At 40.8% G+C, this 26,562-nt stretch overlaps 1 protein-coding gene across 1 annotated transcript in view; it reads left to right on the plus strand.

The window, feature by feature from the left end:
- LRRTM4 (leucine rich repeat transmembrane neuronal 4) overlaps positions 1 to 26,562 on the plus strand; it is a 232,866-nt gene that overhangs the window by 127,204 nt on the left and 79,100 nt on the right. Inside the window, exon 3 of the mRNA XM_035891399.1 lies at positions 22,852 to 22,926. Within this exon, the coding sequence (XP_035747292.1) occupies positions 22,852 to 22,926 (75 nt within the window). The remainder of the gene's footprint in view (positions 1 to 22,851; positions 22,927 to 26,562) is intronic.

Raw genomic sequence — 26,562 nt, forward strand, 5'->3', positions numbered from 1 at the left:
AGCTTTCAAAATGCTCGATTGAGATTTTAGCCCTCATATATATGACTTGACAGTTTGCATTTGCCTTCTCCCACCCCCTTGTGAAAACTGTGTGCCTCACCAAATCGTATTGTTAACATGTACACATCCCCGTAACACCAAGAAACGAGATTGTGGTTTAATGTGTAATAAAAACTTTGGAAACTTCTCCTTCAAATGCTTCCAGAGCTTGGAAATAACATCTATATATCTGCTTTACCCATAAAGCTTCAAAATCCCACCGGAAAGAGTCCTTTATTCTAAAACCTGTCATTAAGCTCTAAAGCTAAGGAAATTGCGTAATGTTTTTGATCTGATGGTGGCAGTGTTTACAGTTGGAAGCAGTGGGAGAAACGGAAGCCCTGGACAGTAACTGCAGTGTTGGCCCTTTGCTCATGGGATGACTTTGTAGCCCAATGTCTCTCCTCTTTCCTGCAATAACTCCTAAAAACCGACTTCAGCGATGGTTCCTTTGCAGTACTCCTAGCCTCAGGCAAGCTACCCATCTTTATAAGCCTCTCTTAAGTTCTCAAGTACAGCCATGTGTTTGGGGGTTAACTTGAAAGCTGGTAAAATCGTGCTGTTGTGTATCAGCAGAAAATCTGGCCCTGAGGATTTTTTGGCTGGATGGTTCTGTTTTGTCATGTAAGTTCCCCTTGAGCCAAATTAGTTCAGTGACTAACAAATTTATGCAAAAATCGAGACTGAGAAATCTAAAAGCTTTGTTTCTCCTTCTGCCATTGCCCTTCTACGTTAACTTCTAAGAATTTACTTACTTTCTATGTGCAAAACATCCATTTAGGAAAGGTCAAAAGTAGGTGGTCAGTGGCTCACCCTCTGGCTCAGTTTACCCATTACTCTGACAAAGGTCTGGGACTGCTTAGCCAGACTTACTGGTTGAATATCAATTTTGATTTCCATTCTTGCAACCTATCTTGTTATAAAACTATTCTCAGGAGCCAGGAGCATAATGGCATAATATGGGCTGAATGCAATAAAGATGGTACTGTTTTCTTATAATTGGGTTCAGAATAGTTGGGAGCCAAGTTACATTAGGTATATTGTAAAATAGCCTAATAAAAGTGACTTATTTAATGAGAGTAGGGAGTAATTAGGTTGTTTAATTTAGGGAGGGAAATCTCACTACAAAATGAATTGTTATTTTTATGTTTCATTATCCATTAAACATACGACAACAGTTTTTCATGAAGATGACAAAAAGCATGTCAAAAAACGCTATGCAGAAGTATGACGAAAAAGTGATCAGGGTGTTACAATAAAATAGGGACTCCGGTGACGTAAAAACTTTCTGAGTCATATAGAAAAATGTCAGGAGGAGGAGAACTGGTTTCTACAGAAATCTGGTTCCAGTGCTGCCTTCCCACAACACTCGCAGTAACTCCAGCTTTGATTTTGGGAAAGCAGCGTGTGAGTTCTGAATACAATCGGGCAAGTGTCTTAATTATAAATATGAGATGTGACATGGGACATCAGCTTCAGATACGGCATGTGCTCTACAGTACTACATAATGCAGTGGGAGGGGGTAGGAGGACGTTGTGGGTCACTGAAGTCGATGGTGTTTTACAGCATCTTGAAAGACCAGCATAGAGACAGGATTTTTGTGTTGGCCTCTAGTACCCGCCGAATGGTGGCCGCTGGTTTTCTGTTGTACTGGAGGAATGACTAAGATTTATGGTAAGTGGCTTCAGGCAGGTGCCATCCTGTTTGTTGGCCTGTATGGATATCTGTAACAGCTCTTCCTGTAGTTACAACTACTGTAAAGCCGCAAGAGTCAATATTCTGTCACCTGTGCCAACCGCTAAGGTTCACATCTCACTATTTATAGAAATTGCATCACTCCACACGTGGGCCGTTGTTAAGGCGAGGCTCTTTTGATCTGAGAGCATTGCTGAGGGAGCTAAAGCAGTCCAGTGACTAGAATTGTAAAACAGAATCAGGGCTTTGATCATTGACTTGCTGTGTAATTGTGTCACTTATCTCCCTTGTGCTAAAGGTGCCTACTTTTGAAATCCAAGAATTGGTATTCACAATTGCCAGACAGAATTGTAAGTCTAAACAAAACTAAAAGTCACTAGAACATAACTGCTGCCGCCTTCTGCACATTAAAAATGCAGTTGAGTGCTGCAAGGAGCAGGTAACACGATTTATCTGTAGTCTCAAATGAAGACCCCATATCCAAAGAGCACTTAGCATAGCAGTGGTTTGAATTCTAAAACTAAGCTGTCGTGTGCAATAAACCTTAAGCTCCTGGCTTAGCACACACTGTCCAGATGGCACTGTGCAGCATTCAAAATATGCAGCTACTAACTGGTTAACTAGTTTATTTCCTTTCTCCAGAGGGCTCCTGTTTCAACGTCCCGTGAAGCGACCCAAGTTACATTTCCAATATTTGAGTTTGGCAAAAGGGGAACCTAGGATTTAATGCAGCCTGGCACTGACTTCTCAGTGGCTAGATTGGATTCTGAGACTACCAAGGTTTAGTTTTGTTGTCTTGTCTTTCCTAACAGCACTGGGAACTTACAAAATTGCCGGAGACGAAACCGCTTGGTGAAGTGATTCTTCTGTCAGCTAATCAGTAGATCTGTGAATTAAGTTACTTTATGATTTGTGATAGATTGCTTGCACCAAGCGCTGTTTTCATCCACGTGGCTGGAAGTGCAGCTAATAGTATGTTATGGCCAAACCATATATTACCTTAGTGACACTTTCTTCATAACTGAAAGAAGTTCTGTTCTGAGGGAGGATTTGATGGGCTGGCATGAGGCAAATGAGGTTGAAATTAATTATCACCACGTGTTGTTGTTGTTCGTATATTTTACACCTACGCACTCCCGCCCAAAGGGCACTCGAGGGTCATGCTTGGAATGGCGTCCTGGGATTCGCCAGGTGAGTTCTAATGGCCTTTTCTGCACAGTAAATGTCAGTAACGGAGATCAAATCCATGATTATAGTGGAGTAAAGGTGGAAGAGAAGGGTATGACTTCTCCACTAGTTCCACTAGCTAATACCTCAGAGTTACCTATGCCTTTATTGCCAATTTTCATTACCTTTCCTCCCTCCCCCATGCATTGACAAGTAATGCCGTAGTCATCATATCAGAATGACTCGGGTTAATTTCACATTAATATTAACCATTTTACTCCCTAGGACACTTTACACATACAGACTGCATACCTTGCTTTTATTTATTCCTCTTCTGTCCATTTTCATTCTAAGCCTGTGGCTGTTTAATCTCTCAGATTTTTAAGGGAATAGATTGTATGTGGCAGTCCATGTGTGCTGCATTCGGTAGCAAGGAGCTACATTTTCAGGGAGGGACGCTAGAACTTACTGTTAAACTAACAGATAAAATAAGATTATTTTGAAAGCATAGTTGAGGCTTGATGCTCCTGGTGCACATTGCTAAGAATGTCTTCGGAGTGGGCAGAATGAGTCAATCTCTTTGCTGAAAGGTATGGTATATTTAGGGGTCATGTGCCGCCTTAGTAATGTGTGAGTCGTCAGAGCCAAGCTGATTTGGATCATACGTATCTAATAAAGGAAACTTAACACCCGTGTGACTATCAGAAACTGATGGTTTGAAAAGGTTGTGAGTGCTGTGCCTGTCGAGCTTTTTTACTCTGGAATTTCACTGCTGTTGCTGCTGTGAATGTTGCTGATACCGGTAATACCATAGTCCTGTTGTTCGACGGGTTGCTGGAATTCCAACAGAAGTAGATGTAGTCAATGAGGATTCAGTCTCAGTGATATTAATTGATGACTTTTCCATAGCAGTGAGGCATTCTAGCATAGGGTACGTTCTCACGGTGTTGGCTGGGGGGTTCATTCCAGTCACACGGGACTGAGCAGGCAGTGGTCAAAACCTGCCTCCTGGTAGAGAACCTAAAGGTCAGGAAGGGGGGATTAGAAGCAAGCAGTTTAGTTCTCTTTGTTTGGTGTCAAAGCACTAGTGAAAGCAGCACGGTGTTTCTAAGAGGCATTTCTGCCTGGAATCTCAAATTTGAGCTTCTCTTTCTTGGAGTTCTCTCTGCTTCCATTTCCATATGATCAGTCAAATGATGCCTCTCGTTGAATGGCCTTTCAAATCAATGTAAGGACATGGGGTTTTTTTGACACAAGGTAGCAAGTTTCTTTAGGTGATTGGTACTATATTATCAAAATACTGGTCTGGTTCCTCTCTCGGGTCACCACAGAAAGAACACAGAGAGCTAAGGTTGCTTCTTGGAATACCAGTGCATGAGATGAGGTGTAGAGTATTATTTTCTTGTCCTGGTGATGAATTTGTAACGCGTGCTGTGAAGCAAATGATGCATGTATTTTTTTATGACTTCCAGATAGATCCTCACCTGTGCCATAGTACTGACACTTGCCATTTTGCAGCGAGGAAAGGCACAATTTATAATTACCCATACAGCATTGGACACCTGCTGGAATGTAAAAACCTTTAGGAGAAACAGGGTTTTGTTGGTAGTTTACTTTGATGCAGGCTGCAGATGAACCAGTATAAATTGCTGAGGTTTACATGTGATTTTTTTATGTATATGAAACTGCACTACATGGTGGTGGTCTTAGTTTTTGTGTTACTCATTCTTAGAAACATTGAAAACCTTTTGTCTAGAAGGGCTGAAACAAGCTCAGATCTTTTTTGCCAAAAGTAGCAGGTGTTTTCTTGTTCCTCTGTTAGAGGAAAATTAAATTTGAAACAGCAGAATTTCCCTGGGAGGGAAATTCCATCTTCTGGGGGCAGCTCTAATGCTGGCTGGTATGTGTTTTCCTGTAGTCTCTGGTCTGTTTTTTACCTCCTGACTCATGCCTTGTATCTTGAATATAGCTGTTCTGGGTCAGGGAATCAGCTTTCTGATCTGTCCGTGTAGTATCTGTAGATCCTGATGTGCAAATGGAGGCTGAGACACTGATGAAATGTAACTGCTAAATAAGCAGTGCAGGTGTTACCATCTAAGTGCTGAGCTAGACTCGCATGAAATGACTGATGTAAACACAATTTGACTAGCTTCTAACCAAAGAAAGACTGCACTCCAAAATTTTGATTATTCAACATGGTCCGTTACACAGTGAGGCAAAACAGCCAGCAGATTATTCATAAGATAAATATTAAGTTTATAGACATAAACCTCTGTAGCTGTGAACCAGTTAAACTCCTCATACAAGGTAGACTTGGAATTCTTTATGGTGCAAATGGATCAAGTTTGATATTCTAGGTCAGTTGTCAGGATTTTGTATTGTTCCTAAGTGAGCAGTTATTTCATCACTTAGATTTGCTGTGTACCCACGATTTACATTGTTAATGTTGCAGGGAAAGTAGGAATGGTCAAGCTGTGAAAAGAGGCAGCTGGTGGGCTGGGGAGAAGCAGTAACAACAAAAGTAATGAAAGAATTAGGTGGGAAAGAAGAGACAGATAATGATGCAAAGTTAAAGGAGAAGTTGTGTCAGCTCTGTTAAATTCCGAGTTACACCCAAGTCTGTTCCATTCTGGCAGCTCATGCTACTGTGATTAGGGAGCCGAAGGAAAACCTAGGAGTGTGATTGAGCCTCTTGCCTTCTACCCTGTTGTTCTGTCACTTCAGTTCCAGCCTCCGTCACCTTACGCTTTTCTCCAGTGCCAGGTCTGGAGCTTTTACAACAGGCCTCTGCGCAGCTTGAGTCTCCGACTTTGCCTCCCTCGTTTAACAAAGATCGCGACTTTCCTGGCGTCTCTACAACAAGCAGACTTTAAGGGGGCAGCATTGCCAAACAGATTGTTGCTTCCATGCCCCTTTAAAGGAAACCTCTTCTTTCCGTATGCAAAGGCATACCTAGATCATGGTGTGCAAATCTTTTCTAACCAGTTTTCTCAAGTGTGCATTTAGCAAATCAAGGCATGGATGAGCCCTGCTGTTCTCACGTATTCTATTCCCCAGCCACCTCTAATGCTTTCTTCGGCATACAATAGCAGCAGTACCATCTTTCCTACCGATATCTCCATTCCTTATCAAGATAAGTATCCTCCAAAAATATTCCCACTTCTGTGGATTGTTACTATTCCCCAGTGGCAGACTCCCTCTGCACAGTTTTTAATGTAAAGAACCGGATGATTAAATATTTGACAAGTGCATTCAGCACTGAAATACTAATAAATTGCATTATCTCTTGGGGCGGAGGGTTATTTTTTTGTCGTTTTAACAGCAGAATAGAGTAATGATGCTTTTGGAGGTGTGTGGGCAGGAAAGGTTACAGTTCTGCTGCATGTAAATGCAAGCAAGTCCTCCTTTCTTTTCAGTAAGACTTTAATATAATTTGCAATTGTTGTTAACTTGTCATACTCCCCCCTCCACTCCTCACTCCACCCCACCCCCACCCCCAAAAAAAAAAACCCAGTGGTTTAAAAATTCAGTGTGTGTATATTAGCCTTATGCTTTTAAAATTCAAATTTTTATCGTTGAACAAACTTGAATTCCAGGTTCATTATGGCAAGAAAAATAAATCTTTAAATTGATACTAAAAGAACCTCTGGTCCTGCTCTCTAGTTTCTGATAGAAATTAACTTAATTTGGAATTCAAAGTATAAGTCTACTTTCTCCACTCCCATTCTTCCAGTGTGACAACTGCATTCATTGTTCCAGTCTGGTTTTCTGCTCCTCGCATCACTGTGGTTACCTGAACACCTGATGTGTGCCGTGGCAGAGAATTAGTGCTCTCTTAATTAACTGATGCAGCCCAGCAGAACTAAGGTAGCTATGTAGGCATGTGTGATTCAAGAAGGCATATATATCCTGGTTATGAAGTAGCTGAGCTTCCACGTAGTTTACTCTTTAGAGACTGGATTAGCTGTTGTCCCATACCTATGTCACTGTTCCTACCAGCACAAAGTGAAATTGAAATGTAATCATTTGGCTTTGAAGCCTCAGTCCGCCTTCGCGCTGCTGTGAGTGAGTCAAAGTGCAAATTAATGGTCAATCTGTCATTAAGGTGTCAGTCAGCCGGGCTGTGTTTGAAATTGCTATCGACTCCTTCTGTGACCTTGAGAAATTCATTTGGTTTATCAGGTTTTCACATTTGCAAAACAGAGCAGTACTTCATTAGGATGCCGGGTTGGCTACTCTGTATGAATTTGAGAGGTTTGTCTTTTACTGAATCGCACCGATGGTCTCTAACGCACTATCGTACAAAACTCTACACCAAAGCTTCCAAACTATGAACTTAACTATCCCTTTGTGAGGGCACGCAGGTCAGACTGTGCAGAATAAGATGCAGAATAAGTGTCTAAAAATAGAGATGAGAAACATGAAAAAAGAGAGACGAGACGATAAGATAAAATAGAGATGAGATGAAACATGAGAGCGCCAGAAATGAATATGCATTATTGATGGGCTGGTGTTCGTGTCATCGTGGCGGGCAGGATACACTAAACTGGGCTGTTCGGTTGCATCTCTGAGCATGAATGCATGAGCTGTAATCAGAGTTGTTTCCAGCAAGCCTAACAACCGTCCGCTATCTGTTAGCTGTCTGAGCCCATCCCAGAATTCCAGTCGCAGCAAGCAGGACTCCTGATCTGGGATGCGTTTGCTGCACAGATGCCTGGGAAATATCCCAACTTAACTTGCCTCTAAGACCCAGCAGATTAAAAGGAATTTCTTCACATAGCCTGGTTCTCTTAATGTTATCGAGAACTGGAGAAAACTGGTCATCCAGCTAGTGGGTCATGGCTGCACAGTAGCCGAGAGGGATCAGAATTACTTAGTGAGGGCAATATTTTTGAAGTTCTAAAATGAGCAGATTTTTCTGATATTCCTGGGGATGAACAGTTTAGCATCATTTTAAATGAAAATGTGCTCCATGTTTCTTAAACATCTCTCGGTCAGAACTTCTAGACGAAGGCTGGGGAGGCTTGAGACGCTTTGTCATTAGGCGTTTTTAGGTTTCAGTGACAGTAGATACCCCTGTCCACTTAGAGGATCCAACTTTTTTCCAGGTTCATGCATGCACAGAGCTTCAAATGCTTTTCTGTCCGGTTTTTTTTTTGTGTTTGAGGTGAGCCTGGTTTTGAGCAAAAGAAAGAATAAGAGGCCTGATCTGTAAATCGCTGAGGTAAAATTAGTCTCACACACTACACTTGGAGTGAAATGTAGACCATGTTCTTTATGAAGAAAACAGCCACTCATCGCTCACTTAAACCATTTTAAAAAGTGAGAATGACAACTCTTCACTGTTTATGACCCTTGTATATCAGCTTTGAATCATATTTTAAAATACCAGTTTATGTCTACAGCTAGGCTTTTCTGTATATCCCAATCAAATGTATGCTACAGCTGATCGGTAGGTTTTGTTTTGAAGAGACAGAGAGTATCTTGAGCAAACTGAGAGGTATTTTTCTTTTCAGTGACTGAAGAGATAATTTGAAAATTTGAGCTTCAAGGTGAAATTTCTCTTCATGTAGCAGATGATTTGTTTTGAAATGAACAAGAAAGATCACAGATGGGAATTTGGCCCTGCTGATTATGCATTATCCTAACCTGTTTCATAGGGCGAGTAACATTCACAGTAGCGGGAAATCTTTAGATGATTTAGGAACTTGGTGCCTCCTGAAAGTCCCTCTGCCCTGTGTATTTCACGTTAGCTAATCAGTTTGGTATGGGAGGTAATATTTAAACTAGCAGAAAATCATTAGATGATTTACAAAACGGTGAAAACACACGATGAGACCGTGAGGCTTCTTTTGGAGTAGAAAATGATTTAATTATTCTTTGCCGTTCAAAACATTCGTCTTGGTAAAAATTAAAATGATTGTGTCAGGCAGAAAATTGTGTTCCATGTTAATATTTGCTGTAAATGAATAAATGGCAGTCAGTTGGTTTCTTTGCTGGATTGAAAAAAAAATGTAATACATTCTGTGGTCTCTTTAATACGCAGTGGTTTTTCAAAGCTAATAAGGAAATTCTGCAAGCCTGCTTGTGCTTTAGATTTTAATTTACGGAAGTCTGTATCTTTGTCCAATGGAATTACTCTCTCTTCGCTTTCTCCCTCAGTGCTAGAATTCTTGCTGGTAAGTATTTGCATCTGTGTGAGCTATGTGTTGCCACGGTGTCTTATCTTACCGGACAGATGACACTGTACACTGTCATCTGTTTTCTGTGGAGAGCTAGGGACTTGAGTGGACGACTCCCGCCTGTTGTCCTGGGGTTTTCTTGTACTTGGTGTGTCTGCCTACCCCTGTGCAACGGGGGTGTAAACTGCACGCTCCTTGGTTGGTTTGCCAGCATTTTGTACTCATTCCACGTAGCACAGACGCAAGAGAGGGCAATAATAAAACTCTGAAAAACTTGAAATGCTAGACAGATATGCATGAAGGGTTTTGGTTTTTTTTTTTCGAGAAAAATTAGCTAAAATTCAGTGCAATCTGATCATAGTAATGGGACTGCACGAGGCTGGACCCACAGTGGATTCTGCTCTAACCTAAATTGGTGGGACTTAATTTTGCTGCTGTGCAAATAGAGAGCAAGAGGGAAAGTGTAGCATGCCTAAGGATGAAATTTGTGTGGCAGTGGTAAAAATAAATAATTAGAAACCTTTTATATACTGTTGTATTTCCATTTTTTTCTCTCATAAGCTGGTGTTTTGAAATTGTTTCTTCAGTAGCCCGGTGCTCAGGCTTAGGATACTGAGCCAGATAATCAGCTGTCTCTCACAGATTTCTATATGTATTTTTTTAAAGCCAGAAGGAATGTTTAGATAATCCAGTTTAGTCTCCTCTCTTAACTGAAATATTTCACTTGTTAACCCTAGATGGAGCCCAGAGATCTTTTTCAAGCCAATTCTGATTTCTTGCACCTGAGGATCCGGTCAGTTATTTCTTGTCTCTTCAAAAGGAGATGAGACCACAGGCTAAAGTTTAAACATGGCCAAATTAGGACACACACACACACACCCCCCAAAAGCACGCTGGTGTGTACAAGTATTTCTGTACACATCTGTACACAGGGGATGGAAGGAGGGGGAGAGGAGGGGGGCTGAGGTTTCCAGCTGCCTGCACGGCTCTAATCTCACCATTTGGGATAATCCATGGGAATGTTAAGTGAGCGAAACAGTTACATTCTGCACTTGTTTGACCTCAGCTCTGAGTCATTTTTGAACACGATAAATCAAGTGCATCCAGTGGGCAGACGAGGGGGTGAGTGAGGAGGGCAAACTAGATTAATGTTTGCGTTGTCCCATATGGCTTTCAGACCTTTATTTTGAATCCCCTTAAGGTGATCAAACTACTCCAGCATAAAAGGGATGAAGACTAAAATGGTTTCTGCTCGTTTTGACCTTGTTACTTTTTAAAGGATCGTACTATAATATAAACAAAAATACTATGTGCTGCAGTTCAGTCTGCTAAACTCTAGTTTTCAGGCTAAATCTGACGATGCTCGGAGGAAAAGATGGATACACACCCTTCTCCTGGTAAAGGGAGGGAAATTTTAACCTTTGCATGTTACGAGGCATCCAGTTTTAAACTGGGAATCTAAATTGCAACACTTGATAGATAAATATTCTTTTGGGGAAAGTGTGGCCCAGTTATGGACAGGGACGCTAGGAATGATGTCTACTCAGAGCTGAAGTACGGACCTAGAACCACCGGACAATGTTGTTGTCAGCTGTAGTTATCTTTGTTTCAAACCTTTAGTTACAATAACTTTTTTTTTTTAATCAGGGGAGAGTATTTGCTTAATTACAGATCTGATATACTAGGCAGCCAGGAATAATGACATTAATTAAATTTAATCAACAAAGCAATTTAACTAGCATGCCACACCTGTTCTTCACTATTCATTTAATTGTATACTGTACAGGCAAATGTCTCATCTTACTCGTTCTCTCTCATTTTTTAAAATCCCTCTTTGCTGGGATAGCCTCAAACTTACGTCCATATGGCACCGTGCAAAGAGGGCTCTAACTCTGCTGGAATGAGGAGGAAGGATTGAGGTTTTTTAGCTTCTTGAACTTATTCTTCCTCCCAGATTATGCTATTGTATCATATCGGGCTCTTCGCTAACATTTGAAATGCTTTTATATAACCACATAGCATGTCCTATGGGGAATCGTTTTAGCCTAGCAGATCCTAGGGACACTGCTGTAGTATTACTTTAATGCTATTATTAGCAGTTAGTTAACAACTAGGAAAACGGAGAGTCCTCTTGTATCCAAACTCGGATATGTGATATGAACAACTACGTATTGGCTTGCTGGCCTTTCAGTTTAGATTTGCATTGTAATGTACATGCACATGTGTAATGGGTTTTATATATACATGCATGTACATAAGGCAAAGAAGTACTGAGGAGTATATTATATACATTTTAAGTCACAAGTTACACAGTAAGTGGGAGGGTGTTTAATTATGTTCAGGTCTCATAGATCCATGAGGCCAGCCCTGTTTTCAAGCGTTAAGCCTTTAGCTTGTGCTCAATCACAAAACCAGAGATTCCTGATGATGGTGTAATCTAAATCCATTACTGTTATGCAGAGACAATATCCCCTCAGCAGATTTGTTTAAAACTGGTAATGCATTAAAAGCTTTTATATAATGAGAAGGAGTTTAGTACAAAGCTTTTCTGTATATTCTTTACCAAGTGCTTTATTTGTCATACAAGTTGTATAAACAGTGCTGTGTTTGCAGTGGAAGATCAGAGTTTTGCTGAAGTCTCTTCCAATAGGCAGCACCATAAAATTACAGCTCCTGTTCTTCTGTGATAGAGCTCATCTATGAACCACTGCAGTGATCAATATAAAGAATTGTTGATTGCTAAAATAAAAGGTATTGTCTGTAATAAAGATTTTATTACAATATATGAAGATTAAATATAGTCTGTTGACAGATTGCTAGTATTTTCCTCCATCCTCTCCTAGGGCTAATTTTTTGATAATTTCCTAACCACAGAAATCGTGTGTTTTTTCCACTTCAGAAACACCTCTGGCTGCAACCTGCTTTAGGCAGCGGAAGAGAAAATGAGTCAACAGTAACAAGCAACTGCTGTGATACTGTTATTCCAGACCCAGGTAGACAGTTACAACAGATAAAGACGTATGTACAAAAAAAAAAAAAAAAAAAAGGCTACTGGAGTTGATTTCCTTTACCCTTTAAAAACAACAACTGGGGAGCCATACCTGTCCTGGGGCTTAAGTAGTGTACAGCATGCAGACATTTATATTGCTAAGTGTGGGACCAGACACCTTCTGTGGTTCACCCACCATTAACTTACCCCTGTAGAGCTTTCACTGAACTACAGCAATCTTTTTTTTAGAAGCCCTTTAGTAATAACATCTCAATTAGAATGGGAGAAAAGTTCCCAACCTATTCACTTTTAATTTCTGTCTTAATCGTAGTAACATCTGTTTGCTAGTAGTTTTCAGAATTATGCTACTAACATTCCCTTCTTTGAGAATATATGGTTATTTACAAATTTGAAAAGCTTTAAAACTAGGGATTCATCCTTTTTTGAAGTGTTGCTGACAATTATAATTAATTATCTGTCCAGGCTTGTTTGTGCTGCCTGCAGATTGTTCAGAGTGTTTAGAATTTTTAATGATATTCTTATAAACTAATGGGAATGAATAGGTGTTCAGTTTAATTTTTGTATTGATCAGAAATGTGTTTTCCCCTGTTTCTTGCCCTATTGATTTTTAGCTCAGTAGTATATATATTCTGTGTTAGTGCCACAAAGTTTGAAACTAGATAGGTACTTTTTCAGTACGGTTCCCAATGCATTCAGCCCAAAGTGTTTATTTCACAGCCAGGAGTATTAAACTCATAACATCAGAGTTTGTAATGGAACAATTCAGTGTTAGCTATAGCAACACTGCTTATGCACGTTACAAATCTGTAATGTTTGCCACTCATCTGATTAATTCCACAAATACAGTTCAGAGAGTTTTCTGTGAGACTTTTCAAAGAAAGCATATGGATTTTGCTCCTAACTCCCATCTGTCTGCGTATCCTGCATTTTAAAGGAAGAGTACAATAGTGAGAAAATGAATTTGGGTTAGCTTGTCTGTTTTCTCAGTGTTTCTTCACTCTGCCAGGTTTTGTTTCTTGAGATTGTAAACAACGTAGCACCAAAATAGCTGCCTTGCTGGCGTCATGCAGTCAAATCTACAGGTGTACTCACATGCTTGTAGAGAATCCATCAAATTCAGGTATTCGGGGAACTCCTATTGTGTTAGAAGTTAAATTGCATTAGCAGCATCCTACCCTCTGCATTTATAAATGACTGCTGTGCACTGCCCCACAGTTACTTCTGTTCTGATTTCCTATATTTCCTATTATTTCCAATAATTCCCCATTTCCTAGAGTAGCACGTGGAATTGTTTCTGCAATTGCTTGCCCGTTGAATGCACAAGCCTGGTGAGACAACATTGTAGTATCGAGATGTGCTAAGTGGGAGAGAGATAATGGGAGTCTATGGAGAGTTTGCTGTGCTGTCAAAACAAGTAGCAATCGCAGGTTCCATCCCTGCTGGAGAAAGAAACTGAACTGACCACGTACAACAACAACAGACTTGGAGAAGTGACATTTCATCCAGAAACTTTGATGGCAAGTCCCCGTTCTCTGGAGTTCCCTTCACCTCTGGGGTCAACAGAGCGACCCCTCTCTTGTTGGGGTCTACTGACCTTTAGGCCGACCTTCTTGTAAAGACTTAAGGCAATAAATAACTGTGGGAGGAACAGATCTTCTGGGGGGTCTTTACTGGATACGAGCCTAAGCTGTCCGCTGGGGACTCAAAGAGCATTTCTCCGAGATGCTTGCAGGTGAAGTGTTTACATGTGACTAACCTCGCACAGGAAGGAAGGGACACACAGCAGGAGAGAAGTCACCAGATTTTGCTTGTGTGCGAAGGCCTGGGGCGTGTGTATAGCCCTGCAACTACATCTCAAGGCTCAGAGAAGGAAGTCTTTCTGTGTGTGTGTGGTTTTCTCTAACTGGACAAAAAGATATTATTTGTTGGACTGAAGATTTAGGGCACGTATAAGTTGTAGCCTTTATAGTGCGATGAAGTCCAGGCTGACAATTAGAGCTGATGTACTCTTCCACGAGCTCGAAAATCAGCAAGCTAAACTAAATCAGGGATGATGTATTTGTGACTGAAGATGGGAAGTCTCTTGACACTGCAGAATTAAGAGCAGGGTGTTTGACTCAAAGGAGGTGCCTACTTAACATCTTTATTCTGTGTGCTGAGATTTTTGTGGAGGACATCGTAGATCACTAAGCCTGGCTACTTTGAGTATTCACCTGTATACTCAAATCATATTCATTCCAGCTCCCTGGACCTGCAGCTTGACTGTTCTGAACTCTGTCATTCCAACCAGATGCACATATGCAAGCATCCAAGAACTTGGGAAAACAGAAAATCCAAATCTGAATCAGAGCTGAGTGACTCTGCCCCATGCCCAGTTCACAAGAAGGTTGGGAGTGCTGTTCTGTGTCGCCGATTTGACCTTTCCATTGCTTACGGTGTGAGCTCTTGAGTGGGTAGCCATTATATGTGTATGTATTCAGTGTGTATATGTCCTTTTCAAAGTTACTGGGTTGTTTATTTTGTTTCCTTGTCAGAATGATCACAGATAGTGCATCTGTTTGAGTTATAACAGTGAGGGTCAGGACTGATAACAGACTATTTTAAGCTACTCTTAACAACAGCCTGTGAAACTGCAAGGTTGTGTGAAAGATAGCAATGGAGGTTTATGGAACTGTGGAGTGAATTATTAACTGACGCTTCTAGCCCAACATGACAAATAAAATTCTATTGCAAAAAGATACTCAATTGTGTCAAGTATCGATTTTTGAAGATACCTAACAAATGGCTTCTGGGTGAGCACACTATCTTTCTTAATTTGTCTGTCTGATCAGTGAAGTTTAATGCAGGGAGAGCCACCAAATAAGATTAGCATTTTCTTTCAGTCATTATCTCTGCTTTCTTAATAAAAGACTTGGAAGCCCCACTGATTTAAATGTATAATATAGACATATGCAAATTTCAGATATATTGATTTCAGTTTCCTGGTAAAATCACTGAAGGACCATGAATCAACTCTAGGCACGGCAGAACAGATACTCATCTCAATGGTGGTGGTTTTTTGGTTGGGTTTTTGGGGGCTCGTTTTGGTTTTTAATTGAGATATATCTGTTTGGCACACCGTTGCTGATGACCATGTTGTTTGAACTGGCAAACAGCATTTGTTTTGTCCGCTCACAGTAATTAACCAGGTTGATATGAAAAGGGGAGGGGAGAGCAACTGGAAACTGCAATAGCTGAGTGTCTCTTTTGCAAGGCCTGATCCCTGGCTGTGGATCAAAACCAAGAAAGAAGGAAGAGGAGGTACCAGGTCAGCCAAAGAGCATTGCTCCTCCATGAGCTAGATAATGGCTCCCAAGGACCCAGCCTGCCCCCAAGAATATCTTCTTGCCGATGGGTAAGCTGAGGAATGCATGCTTATTGCTAAGACTGTAGGTCAGCTCCTGGAGTCGTGTGATTTTTCACATCTAGTGCTGCTTTTGGTAAGGTGAGAGAGAGCTCTCGGAACACTTCTTTCCAGGCCAGGTTTTCCTAGTTTTCCTCTGCCTGTTCTTTGCCTCAGGACTCACCCTTGCAGCATGAAACTGTAACTCGGCGGGGTATTGGCTTCCCCAGTTTAAATGCTGGATCGGTTGATGGGTGGATCCACCTGCTGCTTTTTAGCAGCAGGAAAATGGCAGTGCCTTTAATATATTTACAGTATTTATAGAAAGGAAGTGTATTTACTTCGGCAGGTAGAGCTATCCCTGGGAAGGGGGAAGCCTTGCTGCTGTTGGCAGTTTTTAACCCTCTCTACAGGACTACAAAGCGTGAGGGTATAACCCCACTTTTCTGCGAACGCGGATCTGTCATCTGTATTGCGCATGATGATGCAGATGCAGTCTGTCGGGGATGGAAGAGTGCTTTTATCAGGCATACAGATTTATTTCACAAAGGAAATCATTAGAAGCTTTAAACTTGGAGGCATCTTATCCTACAGAGGTACAAGGCATCTCATCATTAATGCTCAATGTGCAGATAATTCAGGAGTAGTATCTTACTACAGAAACAGGATGCACAAGAATTTTTCATAATAGTTTGGTAGATGAGAGACTGAGAGAAGTAAGAAGATTAATTACGTTACAGATAGCATTGTAGTACTTGCAGTTTGCAGCGGTATAAGTGAGGGAGAGTATGCAGAAAGACTACTCGGTTGAAATTTAGATGTAAAGGCTGGCTTTCCATCATAGTCACATCTCATTGTTCATTCCTATTGCTGTGCTCAGAGTGTGAGAGAGAACGTAATTCACTGTGCTGAAGCATCTGTATTGTTTGTAACTAGCGGAATGAATTAAAAATGGAGTGTGCCTTACTTTGGCTTTTCATGTTCAAAGAGGGTACTGTCACAACTTTCTTCGTCATGGTGACTTGAAATCTTATTTTAAATTTTATTCTCCTCTGTGTTTGAGTGTCAGAGTAATACTATACACAGGTGCTAGATACTGGGTTAGCATTGACATTTACAGTGTTATTTTTTATAGTCAATATTCTGAATGTCTGATTTGATCTAATGGGGAGAAAGGGATTTGGAGGGGGGCGGGAGAGAGAATATTTTCAGTTGTGACTTACAGCCAAGTTTGTAAACACTTAAGTATCTAGCGCTAAAGAAGATAGGTACAAAATCAGTCGCTAATGTAGATTAACTGCTTGCAGACGTGCTTATGTTTCTCTAGCAATCTGTATTGTTCCGTGCAGCTCAGTAGGATAATGCGTCCTGAGATGTGTCTGAACCATTGGTCAGCCGTGCAGCATAATGCAGGACCAAGGGAAAGTACCTGGCGTAGCTCTGGGACCAGTATGACCACACTGACCGATATGACCCCACTGATAGAGCCCAAGAGGCTCAGGCGCAGCACAGTCCTGATCTGGCTGGTGCTGCACCAGGTAGCTCTAAGTGCCTTTAAAGCCTTACTTGTGTTTGAGAGGCTCCAGTTTCCCATCTGCAGTAGCAGAAGCGATCGCCAGCAGTCAGGCAGCCCTCTTATTATCTTCCCTATGGAAGGAGTGCCTGAACGTCAGCTCATCGGCTGTCAGCTTGCTATGGGGCATGTTAATGTGGCTGGAGATCTCTGTGTTCTACCTGAATGTTCTAGTTCCTGAGTGTTGGTGGCTGAGGAGACACACCATGCTCAGGTATCTTTCTGGTAAGGGCAGGAACCCGTTGCATTACTCAGGAGCCATAAATCGGCAAGACATAGGCTCCTAAGTGCCTAAAATGTTTTTTACAATGACTTTCAGGAGCTAAAGCCAGCTAAGTCCTTTCAGCAGTTTTGTCCGATTTAACGAGATTCTGAGCTAAGGCCATCATTCAAGAAAGTGCTTATGCACATTCTGTTCAAAGAAGCACTTAACTGTATTTTGCTTAATCCGCTGCGTTACTTTTCCCCTGTTCTGTTTTATACCTTGCTCTGTAATGGCCAATATTTGAGATCTTTTGTCGCAGAAAAAAGCAGTGCATTGCGAATAGTGGTGCGACCTCTGCATGCTAAGAATTATTATTATGGAAGCTATAGAGAAGTTCACGTACTCTGAAACACGGAATTTAGAGAGAAAAAAAAGTATTGTGAACAATTTCATTGCAAGTTTCATTATAAGGCGTCGTAGGGAGGCATTCACGTGCCCCGTTCACGTGATCTAGGATTAGTGCTGATCATTCCTTTCCCTTCCAGCAAACCATTTGGCAGATACAGTTATTCACTGCTTGGTTTTTGAGGGTGGTGGGAGGGTATGTCAGTTGTGGCATCCTTCCTATGTAAGCCTTTCTTACAGAAAAGTTGCAAAACTTTGAAATAGATGAGCAGGAACATGGGCAATTTCAGAGGATCATGAACATTTACCTTTTCTGTCTTCTAGAATGCCCCAGAGGTGAAATCCGTGAATTCCCAAGCATTGTAGAGCCACATCACCTAAAATTTCTGACTGCTTTCACTTAAATTTTATTTGCAAGCTACCGATCGTGTCCAGCAGCAGCTCTGAGAAAATGTATCACAAAGATGTAAATTAAGCCTCTGGGAATTGCAACCAAGAGAGAACTGGCAGCCCTGGGCACCTCGCATTAAGACAGTGGCAGTAATTGGCATAAGCTTGGTTTTCCTGCATGAAAACACTCTCTCTGTTTAACCTGGTTCATTAGAACTGGAAGCTCTAGCTAATTTCTGCAAAGCTTTTCTGTGCAATCAGGGTTCTGTGTGATTAGGGTCACGATTACAGTCATCTTCAGTTTCTGCTTCAGGCTGTTCATTCTATGAAAAAGTGAATTTATGATGATGGAGGAAAGAGAAATAAAAAGCAAACACAGCCCTCCCCCCGCCAAAAAAAAAAAAGGGAAAAAAAAAAAAAAAAAGGGAAAAAAAAAAAAAAAAGAGAAAGCGTTATCTTTAAAAAGCATGAAAACCGGTAAAACCTGAAACTCACTCAGAAAACTTAGGTTTTCCTCCCCTAACAAACAAACAGAAAGACCAGCTCTCAGTTTTGCTATAGTGCCAAAAATGAAAGGTTTCAGTCTACGTGGTTAAGCTAAGTCCTGACTGCGATGCTACTGACCACATCCTTTGGAAAGCTGTTGCTGCTGCACCAGCTTCTCTTGAAGTCCCATCCCCGAGCCTAAATTGATCAGTCCAAGATGATACAGTTCTTATACAAATGGGTGAACACCCAGCAAAGACGTCTAAACACTGTTGCTCCCCAAGGATTACATCTTGTCTTGAATCTTAACAGCCGATATAGTCCTTGATATTTATATTCATTTCTATTCTTGGTTGACTTTACATAATTTCATGAAGCCTTTTTATTTTTATGGAAAAGGAGATTACTGTGGTTAGCAACAACTGACGCCAGCACAGATAAAATGGCTTAAAATAGTCGATAGAAAGGACGAGAAAGACAGTAGCTTGTATAGAGCATGTAGAAACTTTCTCTGCATTTACAGCTGATTTTTAGCAGTGGGTAATCTGAATTCCATCCCCCCCCCAGGTATTTTGGCTTAAGACCCTGTGACTTGGGGTTTTTTTTTTTTCCTGATTTCCCATTGCTTTCAAACACTAAGCAAGGGCCCTTACGCTGTGAAATGTCTCCATAGCATATTTGAAAAATACTTTGGATGTCCCTTCCTGTGTAAGACCATGTCACGTGGAGTTAGGAACAAGAAAGGAAGTTCAAGAGTAGAATCGTTAAATGAACAAACGAATACTGATGTTTCTTACCCACCCTGCTGAAGCAGCTTGAGGACGCTGTTACCATCAACAGGATGGTAAGCTCGGCGGTCCACTGCTAAGACCAGGAATGTAAATTGTGTGTTCGTTCTTGAGAACTCCTTGGTGATATCAGCGTATTGGCCTTCAGAACTGTCCATACCCTGTTCTCATGCATGCTAGTTAGATTGAATTATAGTGCAGGCAAATACAGTCACGCTATGTTTGTATTCTGTACATACGTGCCCCTGAAAGTGCCTATATGGATTAAGTATGCATTCTCAGTGCTTTTCAAGATCAGCAGTGGAACGGCTAGGCAGTCTTGCAGGATCTAACCCTGAAGAACGAGCAGTGTGAGAGATCCATACGTATATTCTCCAGTACAGGCTTTAGCACCACCAAAATGAATGGAATTCTCCATTATTATATTAGCATCTCTGGGAGAATTGACACAACCATTTGATGGGATTAAAGCATACATCTGTCAGACTAAAATGAATCCAACTCTTTTGAGATCCCCAATTGAGTACACTGCCCACAATATCATGTGAAATGTTTCTCGAGTCATGAATTTTCAGGGCTTGTTTACAGGTAATATCTTGCTTGCAAGAGAAAAGGAGAAAAGTGCTCCTAAGTTTTTCTTTCATAGTATTCTTGGTTTTAAATGAAAGCTCCTGGATGCTTTCCCTCCTGTTGCTTCTGTATGAGGGACGGAGTAAAACGGAGTTGACGATGATTGTAATGTATGTTTGCAGGTACTTTTTTTTTTTGTTGTTGTTGCAGTGGGGCTGACTTAATAAACTGGAGGAATGCCAGTCGGTGCTTCTGTCATGACAGGGGGTTGTAGTCCTGAAGGAAGTATTTATGTTGTAAAATGTAAAGCATTTGTCATTTTGCAGTGATTTTTCTCTGTGTGTGTCAACCTGCCTGCTGCAATGAATTAAATTAATGTGTGCCCCACTGAAATGGTTTACAGTATAGTAATTGTCACTGGCCACACAATGTTGTTTTTAAGTTGTTGTTAGGCAGGCACAATCCCATATGTCATACAAAATTGATAGGCTGCATTATTACCTTCAAATTAACTTGGTATAATATTTGTCTGGTTAAGAACCAGCTATTCTGTTGATGCCATAAACAGCGGCGTCACCTCAATTTTCCTTATTCAAAAAAGAAAAAAAAACCCACCCACCCCCCCAAGAGCTGAGGTCAGATTTAATTTAGAACAAATACCTGTACTTTAATTCTTAGCATTGATCCAGGACATTGCAGAGTAGGTCCTAATAATTAAAAGAGAATGAATTAAAAATTAATAAGAGGAAATATGGAAGGACATAGTAGGCTTTTTTTCCTGTACAATTAATAAATCTTCTTTGAATAAGCTGAAAGAGGAGAATAATTAGCTTAGCCAGGTAACTGCGTTTGGTTTGCCAAGCCTTTTGTGGGAGTTTGCATACTGTGTTGCAGTCTGTGCGTGGCTTCCTTTCCATCATGTAAACAGGTTCAAGAGGGCTTAGCGAAATCGATGATGATTTATTGTTGAGTCATGTACTGTTTCATTATATTCTTCTTTTTGTGTCTGTTTGCTGTTTTATTTTAATGACTATTCAGTTATGAGAAAGCATAGGTCTCTAACGCACGCTGGGTAAACGGTGTTTTGGTGTCGGAGTCTGATCCAAAACCCACTGAAATCAGACCGTCTCTATCGGCCGGTGTCGGTAAGCTTTGCACCAGGCCAGGCTGCAATGAGAATTGAGCCTTGAAAATTTAAATTTCAGGCACAAATTCCTCCTCTCAATGCCTTTTCTGGTTTTCCTGGAGATGATTCCAGCTAGGATGCTTTCTTCATCCTGACCATTCCCAGTTACCTGCATTAGACATAGATAATTTACAGATCCATTTACATTGCAGCACTTTTTCTCTAAGTAAGGCGGTGGGCAAGGGCTATAGGTTATAGTGAGATCTGAAACAGTGAGATGGTTTACAAGCCTCACATGGCTCTTTTTCATTAACTTTGCTCATTTACAGTGAGACTTTTATGTGTTTCTTCTTGGTGATAATACTGAAAATGATGGAGTAAGAGAGAGTCCTGTGTTTAATCAAGAGAGCAGCTCATTCTAACTCACAAAAAGATTTAAGGCTAAGAAATATGGCTGAAGAAAGATTTCTGCTTTCTCTCACTTAAAGAAAGCAACAACAGCAATGAACCAAAAGCCAATGAGAACGACAGGCTCTGCATACTGAAAAGATGTGTCACTGCAGCATCGGGGCAGCAGGCACTAACCAGCGTCCTCTTATCACCAAGGCAGTGTGTGGCCGATGCCACTTTTCATGTCAACCCATTACGAAATCATTCACCGGCCTCTGTGCATTTTACAAATATTGGCTTCCAATCGGTCTTGTTGCTGCAGGGCCCACATTATTATATCTGCTAAACGAACTCCGGGCTCAGAGGAGTTGATACTGGGGGGGTTTTTTTCTTTCAATTTCAGGTTTTTGATTTCCTTGCAACAGAGGAGCAGATCCTGTTGTTTGATTCTTTTGCCGGATCCGATCATACATAAGCAATGAAAAGGTTCCTTCACTGGGTGGTTTCGTGTCTTTAGCACTTTTTATTTTTTAGTTTAGTGGCAGTGTTTGCACCAGAAAGAGGGGCTATCTGGGCCTTGCTGTATTTTGATTAATTCCCCCTGAATATGGTAATTTCTGTGGGATTGTTCCAGTGGTGTAACGTAAAGACTGAACACCTGACTGTACCATACGGAAGACTGAACACATCGGGCTTGGACTAACAAATGAGTCCTCTGAAACACCATTTACCACAGCAGATGGGTATGGTATGGCACAGTTGGATGGCACTAGATGTGCTGTTGATTTCAGTACAGAGTATACTTTCTACAAGAAGAGATCTGCTGCAGTTACGAATCACCTGCAAGCCCCAGGCCATTTCAGCGGTCAAATCTGCTATCAGAGAGGTTACTTTATTTCCTTTCTGCCTAGTAACTCTTCTTCATTTATTCAAATGTCTAGAAAATATGTAACCATGATATTCACTGCAGCAGTGAATTCCAGAGGTTGATAGTGTTCTCTGCCAAAAATTCCAGGTTGCAGGTATAATTATATATAATTATACTGTTTCAAGAGAGTTATGTTAGAGTTCTTCAAATTATCAAAGATGATGATGACTTTTAAGATTAAACTGTGACTTTTTACATTCTGTCTGTGAGACATTTTAATAACATATTCATTTTATCTTTTATGTTTCCATATAACTTTACACACCTGCAATACAGTGTGTGTTTTAGTGATAGCCAAGCCTTTCTGATATTAAAGCCACCTGTGATCTGGTAGCTATTATAGCTGCTAATAGACTCAGTTACTCAAAGCAACAGCCATCTGTGTCATCAGTAGGGTTGAATTAACAAACTGAGCAGGGGCAATTCCTGTTGGTTTTTAGCAATGCTAACGTCTCTTAATGCAGGGCGGAATCTGGTTTAGTGTTTAGAGCAGGATCCTCTGTTTCCGTTGCAGGCTCTGCCAGGCAGTGGTGAGATTTTACATACAGGCTTTGAACTCTCTGCTCCAGCTTTTCTTCATCCATCACAGGTGAGCGGTCATCTCCAAATTTAGCAAATTATTAATGAATGTGCAAAATGTTTAAGCTGATTTCTTTGGCTACAGGATGGAGTTCTTTTGCAGCTTTGTTGTCTTGGAAGTTTTGAAGCTTACAGCATTGTTTGGTACCTCTAAGAAGATTTTCCTTCCTTAGCTGAAATGTTACATTATCCTGCCTGGTTCTATTGGAACTGATGCAAATAATGGTATGGTCTCTAGTTAGAACAAAGCTTAAGCTTTCAGAGCATAGTTTTGGCACAATGTATACTTGATGAAAGTTTTGATTGCTGAAAAATCAGCAGTGTTGTTCAATGAAAGATGTGACTTTAAATGCAGGCTCTGCCGTTTTCTTTATGCTAAGCAAATTAAACTATAGCTGTTATATTCCTTAATTTACAACAGATAGAGTATTCAACAATGGATTGTACAAAACAAAACTATGAAGATAATTAAATAACTTTTGCTTTTTCTTTAGAACATACGGTCAAATGCAAAACCAGTTTCAGATCTCTTGTATGTTCACTGTAAAAAGTTAGGCCATCTTTCTGTACCTGTCATCTGTTGAACAGAACCGAAGCAGAACCCTTCCTTTTTCCAACCTTTGGACTGGAATACTAAATTAAGACCTGTGTAAACATACTGATGATGAGTAGGGCCACCACAGTGAACCTCATCTACATGAGAATGAACACTATGATGTGCTAATTGGTTTGTAAGATGAAAACTTGAGCATTTGTGGACAAGGATCAAGTGTTGTGTTCGCTCCTCCAGTGGAGGAGTGTTTTGATGGCTTGGGCTTCTGAGACTCCTCCTTGTGCATCTCATAGTGGCATGGAAAGCAAATTGCCTTCAGCAAGGATTTTGATCATTGGCGTCTTGACAGTCTGTATTTTTATATAGAATATATTCTTTCAAATTGGATAGTTAGGTAAGGAAAAACTTTTACTACTAGATTTTCTGAGGCTTTTTTCTTTCTGATTTAGTAGAGCATAGCCCTAAATATGTAGCTCTTCATGGCAAATGAATTTTGATCTGCACAGTGCCACTCGGTGTACAGAGAGCTTGTTGTTATTGCTTTTGGCATTCTTTGGGAGTTGCTGTTTGTTTTGCTGTGGAGAACTCTGGCAAATTGTTTGTATCTCCAGGTGCTGGGTCTTTTTAAACTAAATAAAAATGAAATCTTTGCCACATAGCACCTTTCAGCTCTGGAACTGTATGTGAGATGAGTGTCGTTATTCCTAATTAATGTATTGAGAAACAACATGAAGTGGCTTGTCTGTGATTGTTCATTAAGTCGCTGGCAAAAGCTTGGAATAAAATCAGGAGATCTTGAATTTGCATCCGTTGCCCTTCCAACAGCTTGTTCTTTTTATTTATTTCTTTATTTTTAAAGTTGTTTGTTCCCAGCATCTCTGAAAGTTCATTTTCAATTTAGTGGTACTGACATTATGGCTATTAGTGGCATCTGAGTACCTAAGATAATACACTTGCAAATAAATGTTTGCATACGTTAGGAGTTAAATCTGCGTAAGTTACCAGTGGGGATCACAGACGTGCTGTTTCTTGAGCAGATGTGTTGATGAGTTCTTCCCTTCATTTCAAATTATAAGAAAGCAGGGTCTTGCACCATTTCAGTTCCAGTTCAGGGGAATGGTTTTGTTATAGCAGTGAACAAACTGGAAAAAGCTTTTGGCAGCTCACATATTTTCACATGCCAGAAATTATTTCCCTAGAATATACAACTGTATTTTTAAAGTTTACTGGATTTATTTGGAGAAACAAGTGGAATAATATGATCTGGGATAGAAAGCTACCTCTAAAATTGCACTGGTTAACAGAGAGCCAGTGTAACCTACCACTGAAATGTCTTCAGCAGTGAAGTACTTCTATAGAGGAGTAAAGGAATTAAGTTATAGCATAATAAGTGAGGAAACGTACAGCTCGCTTAGATCAGAGCAGTGTTTATATCTGTACTTCATAGCTGCAAAGATGAGCCAGCCAGCCTGTATTTAAGTGACCGTAGCATCTTGATGTCCCTACGCCTCTGTGTGGCGTGCTGTAAGCCTTTTCGCCAGGAGCCAAACAAGCATCTCTGTCTGCTGAAGTCACGTGTCAGTGGGATAAAATGACACTGATGAGGAGGACCACACCAGTATAGGCTGATGAACGGGGACTAGAGAAGAAGGTGGTAGAGCTGGGTTCGGTTTTGTGCTAGTAGTCCACTTTATGACCCTATGAAAGAATATATTAGCCCCTCCATTTGGGAGCAGTTTAAAAAGCATCTTGAGATCATCATCTGGGCTGTATTTGAGTGAAGGTATTATTGTCATCTTTCCTGGCTGATCAAGTAGCTAAAAGGCTAATGTTAATAGCTTTAATTTCACTGCAAACTGTAAATCTCATCTCAAGTGAAGTGCTTTGCATGCTGCAGTTCTGTCTCGCAGCACACTGGCTTGACTTCCCTCACATGATTTCAAAACCAAAATTACTCATTCTCATTACTTGCTCCTGAGTCTGTTCTCGTACATATATATATATATGCATATACATAAAAACGGTATTTTCATTGGCTGGAACACGGCAGAAAGGAAACTTGGCATCACTAGAAGTCACAGATCAATAGATTCATTCAATAGCAATAATTATTGAAATCATAAGGATAATGAATACCTCTCAACTGTAAACACTCTTGAAGTGAGTTCTTGGGAGGCTTTTCAGTTCTCAAAAAGCAAGAAACCTGTATAGAATTAAGATCATTATTACAAACTTTTGTCCGTGTAACATTGATCATTTTCTTGGTCTGCTCTCTAATGGTGGCTTTTGAAATCGGGTTCCTGTATGGAAAGATGGGGTCCATATAAGCATCTGATACTAGTTTGAAACCAGCTGAAGTTTGAGTTTCACTTGAAAGCTATCCCCCAATTCGTATATACAGCACAGAGCAGCTGTTAGTCCCTGGTCCGTGGGGGACTGAAAAATCTAAACTACATTAGAGCAATGCAGCACCGCTTGGAGGTAAAACCATTAGTTTTTTGAGATATGCAACTTTGTAGACAAAAAGTAATGGTTTAGGAAGCAGAGCTTTGGGTTTTTTTTCTGTAAGTACAGTCAAAAGCCTATGTTGCAAACATCCTTCCCCCTTTCCCCTGTTTTGCCCAGTTTTATTCAGAGCACCCTAACATTAAAGGTTTGCTCTCCAGTGTACGCAATCTTGAAGACCATTGCAGTGAAGATGTTTGAATCTTTTCCATCTTCTCTACTGAAGTAGAGGCCAAACCAGATCTGCTCATTTAAGTACACTTCAAAATGTTCATAACTGGGAGGACAGGTTGAGTGACTGAGAACACTGCCCCAAAAGACTTGCAAACATAGAATCATAGAATCGTTTAGGTTGGAAAAGACCTTTAAGATCATCAAGGCCAACCGCTCCCCTACCCCTGCCATCCCACCCCCAAATCCTGTCCCTCAGCACCTCATCTGCCCGGCTGTTAAATCCCCCCAGGGCTGGGGACTCGACCCCTTCCCTGGGCAGCCCCTTCCAGTGCCTGACACCCCCAAGGGGAAGGAAGTGTTCCCCATGGCCAACCTCACCCTGCCCTGGCACAACTTGAGGCCGGTGCCCCTCAG

The sequence above is a fragment of the Egretta garzetta genome, unplaced genomic scaffold, assembly GCF_000687185.1.
Source record: "Egretta garzetta isolate BGI_Z169 unplaced genomic scaffold, ASM68718v1 scaffold233, whole genome shotgun sequence".
Classification (NCBI taxonomy): Eukaryota; Metazoa; Chordata; class Aves; order Pelecaniformes; family Ardeidae; genus Egretta; species Egretta garzetta.